Source organism: Phycodurus eques, chromosome 16, assembly GCF_024500275.1.
Source record: "Phycodurus eques isolate BA_2022a chromosome 16, UOR_Pequ_1.1, whole genome shotgun sequence".
Taxonomy (NCBI): Eukaryota; Metazoa; Chordata; class Actinopteri; order Syngnathiformes; family Syngnathidae; genus Phycodurus; species Phycodurus eques.
Window position 1 is genome coordinate 23740066 of NC_084540.1, and position 24610 is coordinate 23764675.

The window sequence follows — 24610 nt, forward strand, 5'->3', positions numbered from 1 at the left end:
CGCTGGCTCGCTGTCCTCCTCCTCTTCCTCCTCCTCCTCCTAATTCTCATTCTCCTTCTCCAGCCGAGGCGCTCGCAAATGAAATCATGTCTGCACGCCCGCCCACACGGTCACAAATGCATTTGCCCGTGCGAGGGCACCTTCATTGTTGGGTTTTATGATGTGCGTGTGTGGTGACATCGCCGCCTGAACATAGTCAGCTCAATCACACACACGAGGATTTTCTTGGCTTCCTGTCTTTGTAATTGTGACTTCCTTTTCACTCATTTTGTCATCTTCATCATCATCAAGATGAAATCATGACTCGGCAACAAAAATGAGGCCTTCGCCATCACGCACGCACACACATTATTTGCTTGCAAGCTGCACTTGAGTGCACTACAAAACAAGCTCGTCTGAGGCCAATTTGGACATGAACGGGACGCATGCGGTAACCCAGAGGTAACAAATATGTAATACACGTGTATCACAAAAGTAATACTATACAATACTATTATGTATTATGCAAATGTATGTATTAAATGTATATACTCTACATTACTTGTGATGTAAACACACATGTATTACACATGTGAGGCAGGTAATATACTGTATGGTAACGCCCAGTGTGTAAAAGTGATGAGCTCTTGTCACCTTGCTGAATAGTAAAAGGGGGCGGGGTGTTTGGGGGGTCACGCGGAGGTCGTTGTGACCCTAAAAGCAAACAGTCCCTGAAGGAATTGAGGGGGACAGCTGTGACATCACTCTGACAAATGATGAGACACACCCACCCCCACACAGGATATTGCTCGGGATGTGTGATGAATTCAAATGACAATCCACAGACCCCATCTGGGGATCCTGATTGATCTCAAGTGCCCACCTGTTACCAGGACATTAAAGACGTTGTTTTTTTTCAAGTCCAAGGCCAAATCCCTTCCGCCCCACAGACCTTATGACGGTGCTGTTGACTTGCTGCCCGGAACCACACCCCCGCGAGGGAGGTTATTCTCTCTTTCAGGGCCGGAACACAAGCAAGGAGTATGTGGAGGAGTCGCTGGCGGCCGGGATTATTCGCCCATCTTCATCCCCTGCCGGAGTCGGATTTTTCTTTGTGGACAAGAAGGACAAGACTCTGCGACCCTGGGTCTCAACGACATAACCGTGAAAAACAGGTATCCTCTTCCTCTCATCTCCACCGCCTTTGAGTTCCTGCAGGGAGCCAAGGTTTTCACCAAACTAGACTTAAGAAACGCATATCATCTAGTCAGGATAAGGGAGGGGGATGAATGGAAAACAGCATTCAACACACCAACGGGACATTACGAGTATTTGGTGATGCCTTTTGGACGACCTAACACTCCAGCTGTGTTCCAGAACTTTGCCAACGATGTCCTGCGTGACATGTTGAATGTGTACGTTGTTGTATATTTGGACGATATTTTGATATTCTCTCATTCATGTCCGCTCTGTGTTGCAGCAGTTACTGCAGAATGAACTATGTCAAGGCTGAGAAATGTGAGTTCCACAAGGCGTCCGTTTCTTTTTTGGGGTTCGTGCTGGCTCCACGTGAAATCAAAATGGACCCTTGCAAAGTTGATGCCGTGACTAATTGGCCCACTCCCACGTCACTCAAAGACGTACAAAGGTTCTTAGGGTTCGCTAATTTCTCCAGAAAGTTCATTCGAAATTTCAGTTCTATAGCCTCGCCACACAGACCTTTCGTAGGGAACCCGCTTTGTCAGGCAGATTTTCAAAAACTTAAATCGAGCTTTACCTCCGCTCCCATCCTCACTTTGCCAGATCTCAAACAACAGTTTGTGGTAGAAGTTGATGTGTCTGATGACGGTATAGGAGCAGTGCTCTCCCAGAAATGTCTCAAGGATGGTAAGTTACATCCTTGTGCTTATCTCTCAAAAAAACTGACCCCAGCCGACAGAAATTATGGCATTGGTGACCGTGAACTGCTGGCAGTCAAGGTGGCTTTGGTGGAACGGAGGCACTGGCTAGAGGGGGCACATACTCCGTTTTTAGTATGGACAGATCACAAGAACCTGGAAAATCTTAAAACGGCTAAGAGATTAAATGCGAGGCAGGTTCGATGGGCTCCGTTCTTCACTAGATTCAATTTCACGTTATCCTACCGACCTGGTTCTAAAAATGGTCAGCCAGATGCTTTATTGCGCATTTTCTGCGCAGAGGATTCTTTGTCCAACCCTAAAACCATTTTCCCCAAGTCATGTTTCGTTTCTGCTTTTGTTTGGGACATTGAGACTGCGGTAAAGGAGGCTCTGAAGAACACTCTTAGTCCTGAAAATTGCCCTGAAAACAGGCTTTATGTGGTTCCGACCTTAAGGGGAAGAGTCATCCACTTGGCTCACACTAACCGGACCGTATGTCACCCAGGCATTGCCAGGACTCAATCTGTGGTCGAACAGCGCTTTTGGTGGCCCAATGTTAGAAGGGATGTTACCAATTATGTCAATGCTTGCCAGGTATGTGCTGCTAACAAGTCCTCTCGTAAACGTCCTTCTGGGGAGTTGCGACCCCTGCCAATACCACAACGTCCTTGGTCAGACATTTCCGTAGACTTTGTGACAGGATTACCGGCCTCTAAAGGAAATACCACCATTCTCACAGTTCTCTACAACGGCACACTTCATTGCACTCCCGAAATAGTACAATATTTTTTTGGGGACAATTGTGCTAAAAAAGGCAGAGTCCTCTAGCACTTAGAGCAGTTCGAATGACTAATATACCAATAGTCCGGTCCAATGACCATTGTGCAAAGGGCGCCGAGACTTCAAACGAGTAGTGCGATAATCTGGGACAATGTTGATTGTGCAAATGTTGCAGATACTCCTCAATCAGTGTGCAAATGGAGCAGATGCTACTCTGGCATGAGTGGCCAGTATTGGTCAACAACAGATATGCAAAAAGCCGCAGGAAGTACATCCTCTGCTGGGCCTTTTTGAGGACGGAGTTGATGTCGATCGCCCACTTCTGATCCTGAGAGACTGTAATTCCCAGGAACTCGAAGGTCTCGACGGTTGACACAAGGCAGCTAGACAGCGTGAGGGGCAGCTGTGGCGAAGGATGGCTCCTGTAGTCCATGATCATCTCTACAGTCTTGAGCGTGTTCAGCTCCGGGTCGTGTCGGCCGCACCGCAGCTCCGGCCGCTCCGCTTCCTGTCGATATGCAGACTCGTCACCGTCCTCGATGAGGCCGATGACTGCGGTGTCATCTGCAAACTTCAGGAGTTTGACAGCCAAGTGCGTTGAGGTGCAGTCATTCGTGTAGAGAGAGAAGAGCAGCGGCGAGAGGACACAACCTTGGGGCGCCCCGGTGCTGTCGCTGCGTGTGGATGAGGTGGTCTCCCCCAGCCTCACCTGCTGTGTCCTTCCCGTCAGTAAGCTGTAAATCCACTGGCAGATGGCAGGCGAGACGCTGAGCTGGAGAAGCTTGGAGGAAAGGAGTTCGGGGATGATGGTGTTGAACGCTGAGCTGAAGTCCACGAAAGTCGCGTAGGTCCCTGCACTGTCGAGGTGTTCGAGGATGAAGTGCAGTCCCATGTTGACTGCATCATCCGCAGACCTGTTCGCTCGGTAGGCAAACTGTAGGGGGTCCAGCAGGGGACCTGTGACGCTCTTGAGGCGGTCCAGCACGAGACGTTCAAAGGACTTCATGACCACAGATGTCAATGCGACCGCCCTGTAGTCATTTAGACCCGAGATTGTAGGTTTCTTTGGGACTGGACTGATGGTGGAGCGTTTGAAACAGGATGGTACTTCGCACAGTTCCAGAGATCTATTGAAGATCTGAGTGAAGACTGGAGCGAACTGGTCCACGCAGACTTTGAGGCAGGATGGGTACACATGGTCTGGGCCTGCCGCTTTGTTAATGTTTTGTTGTTTGAAGATGCGTCTCACATCCTGTTTGTGGATGGTCAATGCAGAAGTCAGAGGTGTGATTGTGGTCGCGGGTGCGGCCGGGTGGGTGTGTGGTGTGAAAGTGTCCTTTTCAAATCTGCAGTAGAAGGTATTCAAGTCGTCGGCGAGTGTGCTATTGTTCTCAGCTTGGGGGGATCGTCGCTTGTAATTAGTCAGCGATTGGAATGCACGCCAGACTGATTTAGAGTCGTACAGGAGCCACGATCCAGGTCTCAGAAACTGGTTTGGGTCGAATTCTCTCACAATTCCCTCCCCTCTGCATCCACTGGTCTATCGCCTTTTCACGTTGTGCATGGTTACCAACCATCTCTATTTCCTGCCATAGCCCCAGGCCCCATAGCGCCAGGGACGGTCCTACAAGAGCGCAGCTGACCGTAGGAGGACACCGGCCCCGAACTACAAAGTTTGGCTCTCCACCAAACATATTCCACTCTGGGTGGAGTCCCGGAAGCTCGCTCCCAGGTTCGTTGGGCCCTTCCCCATCACAAAAATCATCAACCCTGTCACCGTGAAGCTTAGGCTCCCAAGGTCGATGCTGGTCCACCCTGCTTTTCATGTCAGCCTGCTCAAGCCCACCCGGGAGTCCCCTCTGGTCCCGCCTTCCAGGACCACTCCTCCCCCCCGGTTCGTGGACGGGGGCCTTGTCTTCGCGGTGAGGCGGCTGTTGTCGTCTCGTCGGAGGGGGAGGGGGTTTCACTATCTGGTGGAGTGGGGGTGCTACGGGCCTGAGGAACGTTCATGGGTCCCGTCTGCGTTTATCGTGGATGACTCGCTCATTCGGGACTTCCACGTTGCGCGTCCAGGGGCTCCGGGGCCGTCTGGGGCCGGCCGTCAAGGGGGGACATATGGACAATGAGATACACACTTGCAGTAACCAAGAGCGTGGAAGAAGTCGCGATCGAATATTGTCAATATAACTTGCTATATTATATATATATTCTTCAAGAGTTTGAAGAATATATGCCAGAGAGTATGGTTATATTGCCTGTTTGTATGTGTTTATACAGCAGGGGCGTCAAACTCTTTTTTTGTCTCGGGCCGCGTTGTAGTTATGATTGCCCTCAGAGGGCCGTTAGAACAGTGAAACCATATAAATGTTTCATCATCACCAAAACATATTATTACCATGCCACAGCAAATTGAGAGATAACTAGTTTTGAACTCAGAAGACAAGGATAATAGTTTGTTCAAGTATTGTTTAAGTTACTGTAGAAGAAGGGTTTGGTAACAGAAAAATGCGATATCTCAACATTATTGTTTATTATTATGACAATTTGGAATTTGGGTACAGATTTGAGCAAAAATCACGGACGTTGACGAGCATGATTTGCTTTCGCGGGCCACATAAAATGATGCGGCGGGCCGCGTCTGACCCCCGGGCCTTGAGTTTGACACCGATGTTATACAGCGTTTGTGTACCAATATTCATTATTTTGAGAGATATAAGTGCTGCGACTTCTATGCAAATGTTTGTTCTCATGTGCACCGATGTCACTTTTGATCGAGAGCATGTGGCAGACATTTTTCCTGCTCTGAATGTAATCTTTTGCCGCCCACTGTAAAGCAACGCCTTTTCACCAACGTCTTTGAAGAAAGGTGGACGTAACTGATCGACCGTACATCAAACGTGTCTTCCTTGACTACGCTTTCACTTGGTGTTTCGTCAGTGTTTTTCAAACGCACTGCACCAGAAGATAGTTCCTAAAAGGTCTACTAAAAAAGCGGTGACAGTGATTCGGGAGTTGGGAATATGTAAATGATTGCGAATGCAGCAACTGCAAGTGGACCTAAATCAGGTGTGTCGAACGTACGGCCCAGCGGGGGATCCATTCGGGCCCGTGGGGATAGAGAACACAATCGCTGCAATTTTTCAATAAGGTGTGGTAGTAATGAAATTACGGAAAAAAACAATGTGCTACAGTTAACAGTAAGAAGCATTATCTTCTGTGCTGTTCAATGTCCTGGCATAAAATGGCGAGACACCGAGTGCGGAGACACCAAAGGTGTGTTTCCCTCTGGAGTCAAAATCACGAAATCACGAAAACTGCATTCTGATCTAATGAGGAACAAAGGAGATAGTGTTCATAATGATGAAGTTCTCAGATCTGGTAGTGGAACCATAATCCCAAGCCAGCAAGCTTTGGAACCGAGATAAGCAAGTGACTACGTTCATGGCGTAAACTGCCAGGCTTTCCTGAAAAGAAAGTGTTACGGAGGCGCACGTGCAGGTGCAGGCGTTCATACAAATGCGGCACACAAAAGTCAGGCAGAAATCGGATGCAGTCGCTCAATGCCTCTGCGCAGTCTGCACAGAAACGTTTAGCAGCTGCTATATAACATGCACCAAGATGAAGTCGTGAATCTCGTCAGAGATTTGTGGAACATTTGTTTGTATTGCAAGCATGGACATGACAAGACCGAACATGAGCACATAAGACAGAAAATGCAAATGAAACACTGAAAGCAACTGAGGACTTCAATGTGTAGTGGAAGAAATAATGAGCATTTTGTAAGTCCACTCACTGACAGAGACATGAGCGGTCTATCATTTGAATGCTAGGTTTATGTTAACAGTTGAGAGACAGAATATCGAAATGATAATCCATAAAATCGCATTTAAAACAAGAGAAACATGTATTTGAGCGAAATAAGCATTTGAGCCCCTACCCACAATAAAGAATTGCGGCTCCCACAGACCAGGCCTCTCACGTTAAGAAAGTACTCCTTATCTAAAGTCGGTAGTTGTACGAAAGACACCTAGTTCAACTGGACACCTGTCCGCAGAATCAATCAGACACCGACCTCTCCGTCGCGGGCAAAACCAAAGAACTTTCTAAGGACATCAGGGACAAGACCGTAGACCTGCACAAGGCTGCAATGGGCTACGAGACCGTTGGCAAGACGCTGGGTCAGAAGGAGACGACTGTTGGTGCAATAATTAGAAAATGGAAGAACCAGAAAATGACCGTCCATCTCCCTCGCTCATGGGGATCTTCGCAAGATTTCCCTTTGTGGGGGTTGGGGGGTGTCAATGATCATGAGAAAGGTTAGGCATCAGCCCAGAGCTACACGGGAGGAGCTTGTTAAGGTCAAGTCAACTTTATTTGGATAGCCCTTAATCACAAAAGAGTCTCAAAGGGCTTTACGGGCCCACGGTGAGCAATGATTGGAGACAAAACCCCATTTGGAGAAAAAAGAAACCTTGAGAAGGGACCGCAGATGAGGGGCGACGACCAGGCTGCAATGGATGTCCACGCGTCGCAATATCGAGAGCGTTGTGCTAGCTCAATCGAGAATGCTTTTTGTCAAGATTGAGAGACAAGAAAAGTCTCGAGAAAAGAAAAGAAAAGATCTTTCCGTGTACAGCCTGATAAAATGCACACAGTGTTAGTGTCGCTCTGGCAGGCGTTACACGGCCGGGCCCCATGAGCACCGCAAGCGCAGGGAAAATCGTCTAATACGGCCAGTGATTTTCACCTTATGAAAAAAAAAAAGAACAGGATTTTAGCAGTGACTGTAAAACCAGGTCTGTAAGCCGTTCACAAATGGGGGGATTGCTTCTGCAGACATCGTTTCAAAGTCCACAACGAGGGAAGAAGTGCAAATGTTCACACTGTTAGAGATTTGACAATTCCAAGGATTTTTTTTCCCCCTCTCCAATATTATCATGAGCAAAACCTCCCAGAAAAATGTCACAAAATACTGCAGCTGATACAAAATAATAATGAAAATTTGACCTACTCAGTGTGGAATGTTTAGATGAACACACCGCTGGCTTTCTTGCAGAAATGAATGAAAGACACATCTATCTATCTATCTATCTATCTATCTATCTATCTATCTATCTATCTCTCTCTCTCTCTCTCTCTCTCTCTCTCTCTCTCTACTCTATCTACTCTATCTTTGTGTCTGCCTGTCTCTCTGTTGTCTTTCTTTCTTTTCCGTCTAAAGGCCTACTTCCTTTTGAGGTCTTCTCAGTAAACGTGTCAAAAGTGAAAAGCGACGTGTGTGTGTGCGTGGTGACGTCAGTCATCCAGTGGAAACCACGCAAAGGTTTTCTTCAAATTTCTCCCTGGTTTCTAATCCAACTCACTTTTCAGCTGCACAATTTTTCTCTCTTGTTGATTTTGAAACTGATTTCACGTCCAGCACCTTCATTGTGTTCAACAGTCCTGAAATGCACTCTGATGATGATGCTGATGATGACAGTTTGGGTGTTTGCAGGCTGAAAAGTGTTGCTGTTTCATCAAGAAGATGGAATCCAAAAGCGCGAATGAAAACAAAGGTGGAAATTTCTCACTTTCAAAGAATTGTGCCGAAAAGAGCCGCAGAACCGCAACCCGGCCGACGTCAACGGCGCCGGCCGTCCCCCTTAAAAGGCACGCGTGCGCACACCCCCGACACATCCAGACCCTCCAGGACCTCCCGGACCTCCAAGACCTCCGCAACCTCCAGGACCTCCAGGACCTTCAAGACTTCCACAACCTCCAGACCCTCCAGGACCTCCAGTACGTAATCAATCTCAAGGTTCTGCTTCTTTGTTTTGGAGTGCTTCTGAAATGCAAATAGTTGATGAATTCTACTCAAACAATAATGAAGATCATATTTTAGTACATTTTTCAATTATGATATGACTTAAAAGTAATACATTTGTGTTAAAAATATTACTTAAAAGTAAATACATTTGTGTTGTTAACTTTAAAAAGCATAATCAGTGGTTTATAACACGAAATAAAAAAAACCACACGAATAAATAATAATATTAATTAATAGTAGACAAATGACTTCGTTGTGATCATAAAGTATCAAATAATATATTTTTCCTGTACAATGCATAGATGTTTTCCATTTGACTTCATCGTATCGTTTTGTTTGGTATTCTTTTCAGTGACTAATAACAATAATAGTACAAATACTACTAATAATAATGGTACGCATAATAATAATAACAAATCATAACTCGTAATAATGAAAATTATTATTCATCATTATTCCTCAACTATATAGTATGATAATAATACTGTTTGTTTTACTACGACTACTGTCCACAGCTTTCCTAAGTTGCGTTAGCATGTTTTCAAAGTGGGTGTTGTTGTATTAATTGTGAAACTCTTAAGTTTCCTTGAAGAAACTGATGATGATGAAGAAGATGGGGAGCGGCGCTGTGAAGAAAACCACAGATTTGAAAAGCGTAATCGAGCGTGATTTTCCCTGCCCAAGTGCAGCGTTGGTACACGGCCGTCCGATCGTCAGAGGAAGCGAATGACGTTGAAGCGGAAAGTTAGCGAGAGATAGAACGCTGCTGTGGAAGGAGAATGTTGGGGTTCCTCAGGGCACAATACAAGGCTCTCCCACATTGGGCTTGCGGGCAAAGCGCCGTGCGTCATCGCTACTAGTGCGGGCTAATCGCACCTTAAGCTCACTGAGCGACCGGGCCAAACGCAACTCAACTTTTCAGTGGCGTCGTGTTTGTGTGTGTGCTTCTGAAACGACTTTCCATGCTTGCGTGCGCGTGTAGTTTTTGTGAATTTCCGAGCATCCCGAAAAAATCAACTCGCGCTTTGATTGGCCCTTACTCGTACATTGTGTTTTGATTGAGGTGTCTCGTGAGTTCAGTTAAAGAAAGCAACATGAAATTGAAGATCATTTCATGGCATTAAAAAACAACCTCGTCCCGTAAGTCTTGTCTGCTCATTCCTTCGTGTTTGTAAAATCTTCAGTCTTTTACAACATTTTCCAACCCCAGTTGACCGATGGATTGGACATTTCGTTTGGAATTGCGAGACATTGTCTTCCGATTTCTTCTTTCAACTCATCGGTTGTCGCTGTCTTGTGGCGTAAACGTTATCTTGGAGGTATCGCTACCAAAGAACAAACATTGGTGTGGTTTGTGGTGCGTGGCGTTGCTGGATCCCTGTCAAACTGTGTGGTAAATTTCTTTGCACTTCCGTGACGTTTTTTGTGCTTTCAGTAGCACTTTCTCACGTTTGCCATTATTCGGAGTTGTTTGTACCTGAAACAAAAACAAACATATATGAGTCATGGGCTGTCTAGGAGTGGCCACATTTTTCGGGGGGGACACCAAACTGTAATTTGGCTGCGATTCCAAATGACAAATATCTATCCATCTACGGCAGCAACATATAGTTGAGAGGCTGAACAATTCCATGTTTCTCCACTAGATGGCGGAAGGTGCAACGTATACACCTGTTGCCATTCATACAACGGAATAGTAGCTGTTGCGAGGAAAATTGAGACATTCATTTTCTCAACTTTTTTGTCATGTCAACTATGAGCCTCGGCTCAGTGAAGTTTGCGAAAGAGACGTTGCACTGACCAGAGTGTCTCCAACTAGCCGAGACACATTCCTCGTGTGTGCTAACAAACTTGGCCACTAAAGAAGATTTAGATTCTGATCCCGACATATTGTTTGGGGTTGAATAAAAGAATCTAGATGCCGCTTTTAAAACGTGTTTCCCGCTAAGAAAGACAGTGAAGTAGGAGACGAATGGGGGGTCCGCGAGGGTCCGTCCCCAACTGGAAATGTTGTTGCCGATTGTCCAGTTTGGTGGAGTTCAGGCACGTCGCCAACTTTAGCTCCGCCTCTAAAGATGGCGGAAGGCACTAACGAAGCCGCAGCGACTCACCTGCTCAGCTCAGACACATCCCGGTCCTGGTCCCGGTCTAGACCGCGTTGTGGGTTGGACCGGGACCAGGAGCGACTGCGGCGGCCGGTGACTCACGCGAGTACGAGCTCGCTCCTGACATGCAGACAGTCTGCCCCATTTCAGCGGCGCACCTCCACCTGCCAGGACCCGGACCTTGTAAACCATCGCCACCGGAACCGTCACGACTGTCTGGATCATGATTGTCGCCCTGGTGGTGTTGGTCCTGCGGCTGGGCAGCGTCCACGTGATGACGGCGGCCGTGCCAGTCTGCAGCCTCCCGGAAAATGTTGTACTGGAGGCCCACAACCTGCTCAGAGATCTGGTAAGCGCCGCCCTCAGAAACTCGCGCATGTCCTTTTGTGGCATTTGGACCAGCATGGTATGTCTCCATCCCGTAGGGGGCGTTGTTTCCTGTCCACTGCCTGCCATACAACGCCAACGTGACCTTTCCTTGCACCGCCCTCACCAACGCCACCCAGGTGAGCTTGAGCCTCGGCCGATGGGAGAAAAAGCCGCAACCGTCGAATCATTGACCCAACATTCCAATTGTTTGAAACTGGAGCCTTTATTAGTCCTTCCGAACAAAACACAAAACATCCCAAATCAATTGAATTATAATCATGCGTTACGCTTTGCTAGACACTCAAACTTAATTCAATGATGCCGCAGTCGCACCTGGTGGCGGTAAGCTACTTGTGTAGCCAGAGCTGCCCCGCGGGGGCAGTCTGTCGGAAGCCTGGCTGCCATTCTGTGCCTACGGCTGCTCCGTCAATTCATTCGTGGGCAATGTGGGTTAGATGTTTCGCCCTGGGACGCAACAATGACATGCGCTTGGGCGGGGATACGAACTGGCACACACATACAGTACCCTCTGCGCCACGCCACCCACAAACTGGACAATCGCCGGCTAACAAAGTTTTCACGTAGGACCTGCAATTTGTGTTATATATATATATATATATATATATATATATGGTATTTACTGTACACAGTAAGCTATTTTAAGCAATGTCTTTCTGAAAAACACTCATTTGCTCATCATGGCCGTCCTGCGGCACTACTGGAAAGCTATCTGGTGAATTGTATGTGTGTATTTTCATTTTAAGCCCGTTTATCGTGAGGGACCTGTCCCATGATAAGTGGACATCTGCGATAAAGGGGGAGACCACATAAAAAAAACACTTTGGTTTTACTCGTCCCACACACTCCAAACACATTTCAACTTGAAAGACCCTTTTGAACGTATTCCTTAGCGCCTGTTTCTCAGTCTCTCACTGTCAGCAAATGGGAGCCTTTCGCAGAACATCAAAAAAAAAAAGACTCGCTTGCTCAGTTCTCCAATCAAGCTGTTCATTTGTCATTCCCAGTTGAATTTTACGAGAAAACTGACAGATTAAACAAAAGACAATTCAACATTGTGTATTCAAATGCCAAAATGTTCAACCAAACCATATCATTTCATCTGACCCGGCTTAATGCTCACCTATAAGGTGAAACGCCATAGACGGGCTAATGTAGGTGAGCATAGGTGTCATGGTAAGTCGAAACCTTCAAACATCTGCCACTTTAACACACACCACCAAATAAATAAGTCCCATTAAACCCACCCAAAACAATCTCTTGTAAAGAGTGCTTTTAAAAAGCTTGCCAAGTTTGAATTCATAAATTCATGTTGTGAATTCATGTTTGTAAAATAAGGGTCTGAAATCATGACAAATGGGGCCCTTGCATCCTTTGTTTTTTTTGTATGTGGCCCTTGAAAGAAAAAGTCTGGACCTCTCTGGTCTTCACGAAACTTTTCAAGAAACAAAAAAAATCCTCCTGATGATGTTGACGCCTAACAAAGTCCAATATCACATACTGTACGATGTATTTGGCATTCTAACGTGCTGCCGTGTGATTGGTCGGGCCGCAGTGTCGGCAGACGTTGCGGGCGCTTCACCAGGCGCTGCGGGGGGCAGAGCAAGTTTTCCAGGACAACGACCTACCGCACGGAGAGGGTGCATTCGCGTGGGACCAGCAGAAACTGGACTACTTCCAGAACCTTCAGAACCGCCTGGTGCGGGACGGCGGCTGCGTGAGTAGCGCGACCCTGCAACGACCCCGCGGTGTCTGCCATGTCGGTTGGCCGCCGAGTCGATTGACAGGTTGGCTCTCTGCTTGGTTCCAGTTGTCCGCCGGGGCCCTTTCGGATCCTCATTTGTCGTCCTACTTTGGCAACGTGACCTCTCTTCTTCAGCAGCAGGTAAATTTGGGAAACTTTGAAAGCTTTACCGGTGTTTCGCAAGCTTTATTGAGCCAAGGGCATACGGTAGAACCTCGATAAAACAGACCCCGGATACAACGGACCGTCGGGACTGAACAATGTGTCCAAAAATAGTTTCCACTTGTCACTCCAACTGCCGTTGACAAAGTCTGTTCGTTCCACAATTGGCCACTATTGTCTACTGGCGCTGTGGCGCAAAGCAGGCAGAGAATAGGAGGGACTATCTCCAAGTCACAGATCCAATTCCAAAAGATGTGCCTCCCGTGCCTACATGGTCGCCATGTTGAATGTGGGACATTGACGTGACGGCCATGTGATGATGCACGCAGGGGCGAGCAAAAGAGAGAGAGATATTGGCGGCATTGTGAACGCTGAGGAATACAAAACAAGTCTCTGGAGTCTTGAACATGCTTGTAAATTTTGTTGTCTTTTTTGTCAAGCCGGTTGCCTTTTGAAGCTTGTTTTAGTATTTATTTCACTTTGTACTATACTGGGTGTTTTAAGCCACGAATAAAAACTACAAAACCATTTTGTACAGGACAGAAATATGGGTACATATGGCCTCCAAAAAAACGCCCCTATTAGTCCGTTTTATCGAGGTTTCACTGTATTTAACATTAAATTATTATGATTATTGATCTGTTGTATAGCGGCACGGTGGCCGACTGGTTAGAGCGTCAGCCTCACAGTTCTGAGGTGCGGGGTTCAATCCCCGTCCCCGCCTGTGTGGAGTTTGCACGTTCTCCCCGTGCCCGCGTGGGTTTTCTCCGGGCGCTCCGGTTTCCTCCCACATCCCAAAAACATGCATGAATTGGAGACTCTAAATTGCCCGTAGGCATGACTGTGAGTGCGAATGGTTGTTTGTTTCTACGTGCCCTGCGATTGGCCGGCAACCGGTTCAGGGCGTACCCCGCCTCCTGCCCGATGACAGCCGGGATAGGCTCCGGCACGCCCGCGACCCCCGTGAGGGGAAGCGGCTCAGAAAATGGATGGATGGATCTGTTGTATGAATGACGCCGGCACGGTGGAAGACCGGTTAGCACATCTGCCTCACAGTTCTGGGGACCGGGGTTCAAATCCCGGCCCCGCCTGTGTGGAGTTTGCACGTTCTCCCCGTGCCCGCGTGGGTTTTCTCCGGGCGCTCCGGTTTCCTCCCACATCCCAAAAAGCACGCGTGCTAGGTTGATTGAAGACCCTAAATTGCCCGTAGGTGTGAATGTGAGTGCAAATGATTGTTTGTTTCTATGTGCCGTGCGATTGGCTGGCAACCGGTTCAGGGTGTAGCCCCGCCTCCTGCCCGAAGATAGCTGGGATAGCTTCCAGCAGCCCGCGAACCGCGTGAGGAGCAGCAGTAAAGAAAATGGATGGATGGATGGATGGATGGCAACACAGGTTCATTGTACCTTCTGCCATCTGGTGGAAGAGTGTGTAATTGTCCTGACTGTCACTATGTCACTGGCATAGATAGATGAAATAAGATACATCATTTTTACTTTTAAAAACAATAATTTTGGGACGACAAAAGATCCCAAATCAAAACCCCGCAGCAGACTTGATGATTTTCCACGGTTTTCAACTGTCAAACGTGTCAGCCAATCACACCCGAGGTTGCGTGACTGTCTCTGCCCGACCAGGACAGCGCCATCTGTGGTTGGTCGCTGCTGCGGCGAGATGTGCTCTGGGTCCTCAATACTGCTCTTCGCCGACACCGCAGCTGCTTCAGATGATGACAAGCCACGCCCCGAGACAGTTCATATTATATACGTCACCTATTTATATATTTATCTGATTCGTCCTGTCATTCTGCATATTAACATTAAAATATTCTCTTTCTCTAGTATCTCTTTTTATTCCCTTCTTATCTACATGTGCACATCACAAGCACATTCACGCTTGCACACACACAAAAGGTGAGTCAGCAGCTTGTTGGACTTTCCGCACATGTATCATAATTTGTAGTCATCTATCGTAATATGGCAAGAAAGATGGTGATTCATTAACAGTTGCCGAGCGTCAACAATCAAACGTTTCACATGTTCAATCGGCACGAAAATAAAACAACAACAAAACAACACTTCCGCCCAATCGCGTGACCCCACAGTGTGGAGTTCTCACTGGCTGTCTTCCCGATTGGTTTATGGATTATGACGATTGACGTGCTGCACTGTCCTGTCTTGTCCAGGCAGGAACGTTTGACGATACTCGTTCAGGTCAGTAAGGAGCCAGCAGGGGGCAGCCTTGACACAATCAAGTCAGTTGGGAAAGAGAAGAAGAAACTGAGCGGCTTCTATAGCCGGTTTTCAATCAGGTGATTAGAACGTGTTGAAAGTTGAGGTGTGGATGAATTCGGCTGGAAACGGAAAGACTGAGTGATGTTGCTTTTCTCTGTAGAAGTGTGCTCTGTTAATGTCAGCTATGTTGTCTCCTTGGATGTGCTAAGAAGAGGTCTAAAATGTTGAGCGTACCGAGAAACTTTGTGCAGCGGCAAAGACACGACCCCGTGACAAAGTGGCTATCGTAAACAACTCCAATCCCAACACAATTCTACAAAAACAAGTAGAAATAAAACTTAATGAGCCACAAAGGTCGATAGCTTGCCTTACTTTGCCTGAAACAGGATTGAAGATTGGTGGGAGTTTGATGCCATTCCTGGTCATCAAAGAATGCTACAGATTTGATGGGGATGTGACACCACGGTTACAATCAACCGATATCCAACCAAAGATATATATTTTGTATAAATCCGTATGTTTATAAATGTAAACATTGAAAACGGAGCTACGAATGACTGGCATACTAAATCTGGTCCTGAAACAACTTACTTCCTACACAGTTCTCCTGTTTAAATTCAGTGTGATAAAAACAGTACTATACACCATATATTGCAATGTATGGACGAAACATTCCTTTTCTAACATTTCCAAGCGTTAAAGCTTCGACAAAGCGCTCAGAACAATGCACAGATGCACAGACTGTCTGTGAGATCAGCTCCACTGATTGGTGAAAGGCACAATTTCCATCTTTTCCTCGTTAACTTTTCACTCTTCTCACCCTGATTCCAAATTGGCGGCGCTAAACAATGAAATCGGATTGAGTCCCTCCCGCTTGGATCGTTGCAGACAAACGCCGCACAGTAATTGACCATTTTTCAAATTTCTCTCTTCAAACACTCAATGAGCACCACAACAAAACAATGTCTCAACCTCCAAAATGGCGGCCAGACCTTTCCAGAGGTGCGCGGCGTCCCGAGAAAACTGCATAATCATCACCATCGTCATCATATCAAGACACCGGAGCAGCATGGTGTCGGTGTTAGAGTGTCTGCCTCACAGTCTTGAGGTTGTGGGATCGAATTTGGGCGCAGGGCTTCATTTTAGCCTGTTGTTCCCCGTGCCCATGTGGCTTCTTGCTCCCATATTCCCAAAACCGTTTAGCTTAGCATGTTAGCCTCATCGAAGACCAACAAATTGCCCAGAACTTGGAATGATACATTACTTGTGCACTCACTGTAGTCGTCTCGCCACGCTGCATTATTTGCATATCTGTTGTTGACCAATACTGGCCACTCATGTGCCTGAGTAGCATCTGCACCATTTGCACACTGACTGAGGAGTATCTGCAACATTTGCACAATCGACATTGTCCCAGATGATCGCACTACTCGTCACTTTAAACCGCATCCGCTCCTTGAAGTCTCGGCGCCCTTTGCACAATGCTCGTTGCGCCGGACTATTGCTATATGAGTCATTCGAACTGCTCCAAGTGCTAGAGGACTCTGCATCTTTTGCACAATTGTCAAAAAAATAATAATAATAATTATACCGGCATTACCAGATAACAAGCAACCCTTTACTGCTCAGTGACTGTTTTTTTTTGTTTTTTTGTCAATGTCTTTCTGTCTCCAAAGCGTTCTCTGTCAATTGACCGTCTGTTGTCGTACTCGAGCGGCTCCAACTACCGGAGACAAATTCCTTGTGAGTTTTTGGGACATACTTGGCAAATAAAGATGATTCTGAATAGGAGAAGGCTTGTGCGTTTATCTATATGTGTCCTGCAACTGCCTGGCAACCAATCCAGGACATGCTCCGGGAGCAAAAAAGATGGCTAATATCAGGACACCAAACAAACGGTGATGTTTCTACTGAAGAAAGAGTTTCCGGTTTGTTGTGAAGGTCCTTACCGGATGTGTTGTGTGACATCCTGTGTGGCTTGACGCCTGTCTGAAACTGCGACGCAAGAGAGCGAGAGAGAGAGAGAGAGAGAGAGAGAGAGGGAGAGAGAGAACGCCAGCTAGGAGGAGGAGGAGAAAAAGACGAACAAGTGTCGCACAGGCGGATGAAAAGTTCCCAAACAAGCTTCAATTCCACACGAGTTCGGTGGCGGAGGAAAAGTTAGAAGTTCACAAGCGACTGGGACGAGAAAGGGACGTCGCAGGACGGCGAAAGAGTCGACATTGGACGAGATTCCACAGCGGGAATGTCGCTCGCTCGCTCGTGGGAGTGTTGAGACGCAGCCGAGGAAAAGGTAGGAACAACTTTCTCTTTCTCTCTCTCTCTCTCTCCACTCCCTCTCAAACAAGCGACGACGACAACATTTGGACACAAGTTGGTCACCAGCTCGGTCCAAACTGTTTACGTGCCCACCCTGACATGTCCGCTTAGGACGCCAAACCCCGCTCCCCCTCCCCCTCCCCCGTCAATCGTCGTGACAGAAACACGGCAAACACAAATACAACATCACATTTGTCTTTACGAAATCATGTTGGGGGAAAGAAGAAGAAGAAGACTATAAGTGTGAGTCTCGGCAAGCAAGCAGAAAGCTGCTGGCAGGGTGGCGAATTCCCCTTGGAAGTGTTGACATGCGTGAAGAATGTACAGCGACTCTTCCTGCGTGATGCAAGCAGACGAATCTTCAAGTGGAACGAACATTCGTGGCACGACTCCGGTGCGTTCTTTGCGACAGAAAGCGCTCGATCTCGACTGTCTGGAGGCCCAAAAGTGGGACAACGTTGACGTCTGCCGACGGGAGGACGACTCGGCCCAGTTCGACGTTGCGTAACGCCGCAGCTGGGAAGCGCGACGTCAAGGCTTCCCAAAACAAACGCGTGTTGACACCACAACTTTGACGCCGCCGACAGGAAGTTCGTGGAAGCATCAGAACCACAAGCACACAGAGGGCAGCTGTGGGCGGAGTCTGGAGGGGGTCTGAATTTGTGGGATGAACGATTGAACGATGCTCACCGCCGTTCCACTCCGCACCAGCAGAGGGCAGCAACACTGTTAAACAAGTCGACGATGACTTAGCCGTCTTAATGCTAAGCACACATATGTATAGGTAACTACGACACGCTCATTTTGAGCTCCGTGCCGACTGCGACGCTAAACTAGGGAGGTCCAAGTCGTCAGCGCATTCCGCGTGTCTGTACGGCAAGAAAAGCAATCGGAATCAGATCAGAATCAGAAGCTCTACTCTTTATTTGCCAAGTATGTCCAAAAAACACACAAGGAATTTGTCCCCGGTAGTCTCGGAGCCGCTCGAGTACGACAACAGACGGTCAATGGACAGAGAACGCTTTGGAGACAGAAAGACATTGACAAAAAAAAAAACAGTCACTGAGCAATAAAGGGTTGCTAGTTATCCGGTAATGCCGGAACAAAAGATCAACGATGCCGGTACATTGTATTGCAAACGGTTGCGTAAAACAGCGTCCAGTTACGACAAGGGAACTATGAGCCCTTTTCACATGGAAAAAATATATTTACATATATTCTTGGTGTACCCCCTCAAGTGAAGATAAGCGGTATAGAAAATGGATGGATGGATGGATATTCTTTTTAGCTTTTTTCAAATTGTTGTTTATTGATGGCTTACGCAGGCACGGGGAGAACATGCAAACTCCACGCAGGCGGGGCCGGGGATCGAACCCCGGTCCTCAGAACTGTGAGGCTGACGCTCTAACCAGTCGGCCAGCGTGCCGCCTTGTTTTAGGCCATATGTGCACAATTATTGTCAAATTTAAAGTCTCACATCCAAAATTAGCAGGCCAGTGTGCTTGGTCATGGTGACATTGTTGACATACAATACTCATCATAGGCGAGTCGCTTTCATGAGCCGCGAGGAATTAGGGTGCTTCCTAGTTCCAAATCCGTTGCCGAAGGCAAACGGCTTGACAAAAACAACTGTTACTGTATCAAAAATATCATGTTCCAGACTCCAGAGACTTGTTTTGTGTTCCTCAGAGTTAACAATGCCGCAGCCATGCCGCTTTCTCTCTGCGGAGTGCTCTATGTACGATAGACAATAGATAGAACCATCATGACAAGGCCGCCATGTCAGTGCGCCACATTCAACATGACCGCCACGTAGGCACAGGAGCCACGTCTTTTGGAATCGGGTCATATTGGTATAAATATTATTATACCAGCCATATTATTATACCATATTATATATAATATAATATAAGTCTTATATTATTATATTATATTATATTATTAATAATCATATCTAGGTCATATTGTACTGTATATCTGTGACCTGGAAATACGTCCGTCCCATTCTTTGCTAGCATTGCGCCACAGCGCCAGTAAACAACAGTGGCCAATTATGGAACTAACAGACTTTGTCAACGGCAGTTGAAGTGACAAATGGAAAGTATTTTTGGACACATTGTTCAGTCCTGACAGTCTGTTTTATTGGGGTCCGTTTTATTGAGGTTCCAATGTATATATATCATTTATTTATACAAATATGATAAGTTTTCTGTAAAATGAGGCCTAAACATCATATTTTGTCATCGTTGGTGTCTCTGTGGTGACATCTTGTGTGTCCAAAAAAAAAAAAGAAAAAAAAAAAAAAAGAAAAAAGACTGTAGCCGGTTAGAGTTCTCACAGGTACTTTGTCACGGTCCCCGTTCGCAATTCACCCGAGCGAGAAGGAAGCGCTTAGACCTATTTTGCCAAATGCAGAAGTAGGATGCACATGTATTGGATTAATCAACAACTAATCGATTATCAAATAAAAAAATCTACTTTGATAATCAATGAATAATTTAGAAACCTTGTTTAACTTAAATCCTCGGAATTTCAGCCTCTCACCAGTAAATATTCCCCGATTTCTGTCGTCCTTCGTGAAAACAGACTGATTGTTTGTTTTTCAAAATAAGACATTTGCAAACATCTGCTTTTACTTTGAAAATAGTGATCAACATTTTTGCCAATTTTCTGAGTTACGCACCGAACCAAGAAGTGAATCATAATCAATCTGAAATAATTTGCACTGTCAAAAATTAAAATAGTCATTAGTTGCAGGCAGCCCGATGATCGTGGTGTAAAATGGATGACGTCGTGCTTTCTATGCCACAACGTCATCCATATTACGATCGATTACGTAGATTACGATAAAATGGATGACGTTGTGGCATAGAAAGTACGACGTCATCCATTTTACGCCCTGATGCCGAACCAGTGTTTCCGGCGCAGTGTTTGAATTTTTACGATCGGGTGGCCATCTTGGCTCCCTCTGACTCGTGTCTTTTTTTTTTTCGGTCATTGCGTTTTAGCGTCGAAGCTTCGGGTCTTACAATCTGGACGGCGTGATGCGGCGCTGAGGAGGCGGCGTGTGGCTGCGCTGTGACGTGATTACGATGGGGAAGGAGCAGGACCTCCTGCAGGCGGTCAAGAGCGGGGACCTGTCGTCCACGCACAAGCTTCTGTCCAAGCTGAAGAGCGGCAGGAGCAGTAAGTTGAAACCTTAGTGTGATTTTTAGTAGACTTTTTGTCACCTATACAGTCCACAATACAGTGGGTCCGGAAAGTATTCAGGCCCCCTTCAATTTTTCACTCTTTGTTATATTGCAGCCATTTGCGAAAATCATTTGAGTTCATTGTTTTTCTCATGAATGTACACACAGCACCCCATGTTGACAGAAAAAACGGAATTGTTGACATTTTTGCAGATTTATGAAAAAAGAAAAACTGAAATATCACACAGCCATAAGTATTCAGACCCTTTGCTCAGTATTTAGCAGAAGCCCCCTTTTGAGCTAATACAGCCATGAGTCTTTTTGAGAATGATGTTTTTCACACCTGGATTTGGGGATCCTCTGGCAATTCCTCCTTGCTGATCCTCTCCAGTTCTGTCAGGTTGGATGGTGAATGTTGGTGGACAGCCATTTTCTGGTCTCTCCAGAGATGCTCGATTGGGTTTAAGTCAGGCCTCTGGCTGGGCCAGTCGAGAACCGTCACGGAGTTGTTCTGAAGCCACTCCTTCGTTATTTTAGCTGTGTGCTTAGGGTCATGTTGCAAGGTGAACCTTCGGCCCAGTCTGAGGTCCTGAGCACTCCGGAATCAGAATCAGAATCATCTTTATTTGCCCAGTATGTCCAAAAACACACAAGGAATTTGTCTCCGGTAGTTGGAGCCGCTCCAGTACGACAACAGACGGTCAATTGACAGAGAACACTTTGGAGACAGAAAGACATTGACAAAAAAAAAAACAGTCACTGAGCAGTAAAGGGTTGCTAGTCATCTGGTAATGACGGTACATTTTTTTTTTTTTTGACAATTGTGCAAAAAGATGCAGAGTCCTCTAGCACTTGGAGCAGTTCGAATGACTAATATTGCAATAGTCCGGCGCAATGACCATCGTGCAAAGGGCGCCGAGACTTCAAGGAGTGTATGCGGCATTGATCGGTAGCGCCGACCTGAGGGAAGGAGCCGGAAGAGCCGGGGACCGGGGTGCGGAGGGTCAGAGAGGATTTTGCACGCTCTTGTCTAAGTTCTGGCAGCGTGCAAGTCCTCAATGGCGGGTAGGGGGGTAGCGACAATCCTTTCAGCAGTTTTGATTGTCCGTCGCAGTCGGAGTTTATCCTTTTTTGTAGCAGCACCAAACCAGACTGTGATGGAAGAACACAGGACCGATTCGATGACCGCTGTGTAGAACTGCCTCAGCAGCTCCCGTGGCAGGCCGTGCTTTCTCAGAAGCCGCAGGAAGTACATCCTCCGCTGGGCCTTTTTGAGGACGGAGTTGATGTTGGTTGCCCACTTCAGGGCTTTCTCGAACTTTCTCCAATCTCCCGACTGCATCTCTGGAGCTCAGCCACAGTGATCTTTGGGTTCTTCTTGACCTCTCTCACCAAGGCTCTTCTCCCCCGATGGCTCAGTTTGGCCGGACGGCCAGCTCTAGGAAGGGTTCTGGTCGTCCCAAACGTCCTCCATTTAAGGATTATGGAGGCCACTGTGCTCTTATGAACCGTAAGTGCAGCAGATTTGTTTTCGTAACCTTGGGCAGATCTGTGCCTTGCCACAATTCTGTCTCTGAGCTCTTCAGGCAGTTCCTTTGACCTCCTGATTCTCATTTGCTCTGACATGCACTGTGAGCTGTAAGGTCTTCTGTAGACAGGGGTGTGGCCTTCCTAATCAAGTCCAATCAGTATAATCAAACACAGCTGGACTCCAATGAAGGTGGAGAACCATCTCAAGGATGAGCAGAAGAAATGGACAGCACCTGAGTTCAATATACGCGTGTCACAGCAAAGGGTCTGAATACTTATGGCTGTGTTGATATTTCAGTTTTTCTTTTTTAATAAATCTGCAAAGATTTCAATAATTCCGTTTTTTTGGGGTACTGCGTGTACATTGAGGAAAAAAATGAACTTAAATGATTTTAGCAAATGGCTGCAATATAACAAAGAGTGAAAAATTTAAGGGGGTCTGAATACTTTCCTTACCCACTGTATATAAATCCATGTATAGTGATTAGGGAGTAGAAAATGCCAAATGATCAATCATTCACTCATTCCGTACTCCCCAATTACGACAAAGGGATTTTTAGTGGCTGCAATCGGCTGGCGACCGGTTCAGGGTGTGCCCCGCCTCTCGCCCGAAGATAGCTGGGATAGGCTCCAACACGACCGCGACCCGCGTGAGGATAAGCGGTGCAGAAAATGGATGGATTTTTAGTGGACATATGAGGAACTATCTCGGTCCACTATATCAGAATCCCGATCTACTGAGTGAATGCAGCCTTGGTGACTCCAAAGTACCGTATGTTGTCAAAGTGTGTTGTCCAAGTAGAGTCAGAAACCTCCCCCCGTGGTTCGCAGATGGCGCCTCGCCAGGATTAAGGAATTAGCGTGAGGGACGAGAGGGGGGCCGAGAAGGGGGCGGGGGGTCCCGCTCAGTTCATCAGGCACGCCCTCACCTGAACTCGCTCAGCCGGGGCTGGTGAAACTTTTGTGCTCAAGGGGCCCGTTTCATGTTTAAATTGGACCGAAGGGTCCACACATTCATAGATGAGGTGAGACAAACAACGTTTTTAAACAGCTTTTTAAACGTACAGAAGAGTGGACCCCTGCTTTTTGGACGGGATAAGGAGCGGGCCCGACCGCAAATTGCAAAAAAAGGCGAATAATAGTCGCCCTTTATGACTGCATTTTAAAAAACGTGGGGATATACACCCATTAAGCATTTTCAGGGTTGGTTCTCCCCCAAGAAAGAAAAAAACAATTTAAAAAATGAAAACAAATTGGAAAAAAGTTGAAAAAATATTGGGGGTAAAATCCGGAAACACTTACCGTACCAATCTAAGAATATGCGGGGGTCCGTCAGGATGTGATTTTTTTTTTTCAGTTTTACTGTTATTTTTTAATTTGTTATTTAAAATAAATCAATTACAACATTTGAATGCAGTACATTAATACAATTGGAATGAACCGATTTGAGAGAAAAGCAACTAAATGAATGCAAAAAAGTAAGCCGTCCAGCTAGCAAAATGAGTAAAAAAAAAAATGTCACACACCTAATCTGCTCTGTGTAATATATCAAAATAAATGAGGCCAACAAAACTGCTGTGGCACATTTTGCCCAAGCAGACAGATCTTGCGCCGTTGTCATCTCTTCGCTTTGTTGCTACTAATAGACGAGCTCTTCATGTAAGTAATCAACACCATGGTGCTGTTGAAGGGAAATGGAAAGTAGTCCTGTCTGTGTGTGCGCGTGTGTGTGTGCGTGCGCGTGTGTGTGTGTGTGCGCGTGCGTGTGTGCGCGCACGCGTGCATGGGGACTCACTTGGAAGCTCGTTGTATTTGGACGTTCATTGTTCACCGTTTTAACCACGCCTCCAAGTGTTTGCTATTGTCATGTGAGCACGTTAGCTCGTTAGCTCTTGGGAATCAACGTCAGGTGCGCTGAGACGGTGACTTGTTGGAACTCGTCGTGCGCTCATATTCTTTCTGTCTTCGCTAAGAGAGCAAATAAAGATCCTCCACGCGGACGTTCGTGGGCCCCCTCTTGGGCCCCCTCTTGGGCCCTCTCGCCCTCGTGGGCCCCCTCGTGGGCCTTCGGGACCCAGGGGCTCCCGGCCGGCCGGGTGTGTTCCCCCACCGAGGCCCACGTGACGCACGGGGCAACATTTGGCCACATCATCGATAAAACGTGTGCAGAAAAATGTTCATTTGTGGCCACGAATGAGGTCTAACATGCGCACAAAACCTACATGAAAAATATTTATATCATTCCTGGACGTCCAGGTAAGCAGATGGAGCACACCTTCATTTGACAGCAGAAGGGACAGGACATCTGCCACTTCTAGCTGAGGTGCACTCCATTTGCTGACCTGGAAGTCCAAGTTGTTGATGGAAAGCTATGGCAGCCACAAATGAGTAATTTTTTGTGTCTACGTTGTGGCCTCCCCAAGAGTGAATTGAGACTTTTTTACCAGCCGCTTTGCGCTAACAATGACGTTGACC

General features: G+C 46.8%; 2 protein-coding genes across 6 annotated transcripts in view; both read left to right on the forward strand.

Annotated features, from left to right (window-relative positions):
- Positions 1–1011: 1011 nt before the first annotated feature.
- ifnphi2 (interferon phi 2) lies at positions 1012–14673 on the forward strand. Of its 3 annotated transcripts, none has more exons than XM_061701055.1 (7): positions 1012–1154; positions 8155–8438; positions 10707–10920; positions 10997–11077; positions 12514–12675; positions 12769–12843; positions 14499–14673. In XM_061701055.1, the coding sequence occupies exons 3-7, from the start codon at positions 10795–10797 to the stop codon at positions 14589–14591; spliced, it is 537 nt and encodes a 178-aa protein (XP_061557039.1). In that variant the 5' UTR covers positions 1012–1154; positions 8155–8438; positions 10707–10794; the 3' UTR covers positions 14592–14673. The 3 variants fall into 3 exon arrangements, with proteins under 3 accessions (XP_061557039.1, XP_061557040.1, XP_061557041.1); XM_061701056.1 differs by having other exon boundaries at positions 10722–10920; XM_061701057.1 differs by lacking the exons at positions 10997–11077; positions 12514–12675; positions 12769–12843; positions 14499–14673 and having other exon boundaries at positions 10722–10798.
- Positions 14674–17132: 2459 nt separating this feature from the next.
- LOC133414385 (caskin-2-like) overlaps positions 17133–24610 on the forward strand; it is a 31563-nt gene continuing 24085 nt past the window's right edge. For all 3 annotated transcript variants that reach the window (XM_061699693.1, XM_061699694.1, XM_061699695.1), the window contains exons 1-2: positions 17133–17388; positions 20423–20600. In XM_061699693.1, the coding sequence (XP_061555677.1) occupies positions 20507–20600 (94 nt within the window). In that variant the 5' untranslated portion in view covers positions 17133–17388; positions 20423–20506. The remainder of the gene's footprint in view (positions 17389–20422; positions 20601–24610) is intronic.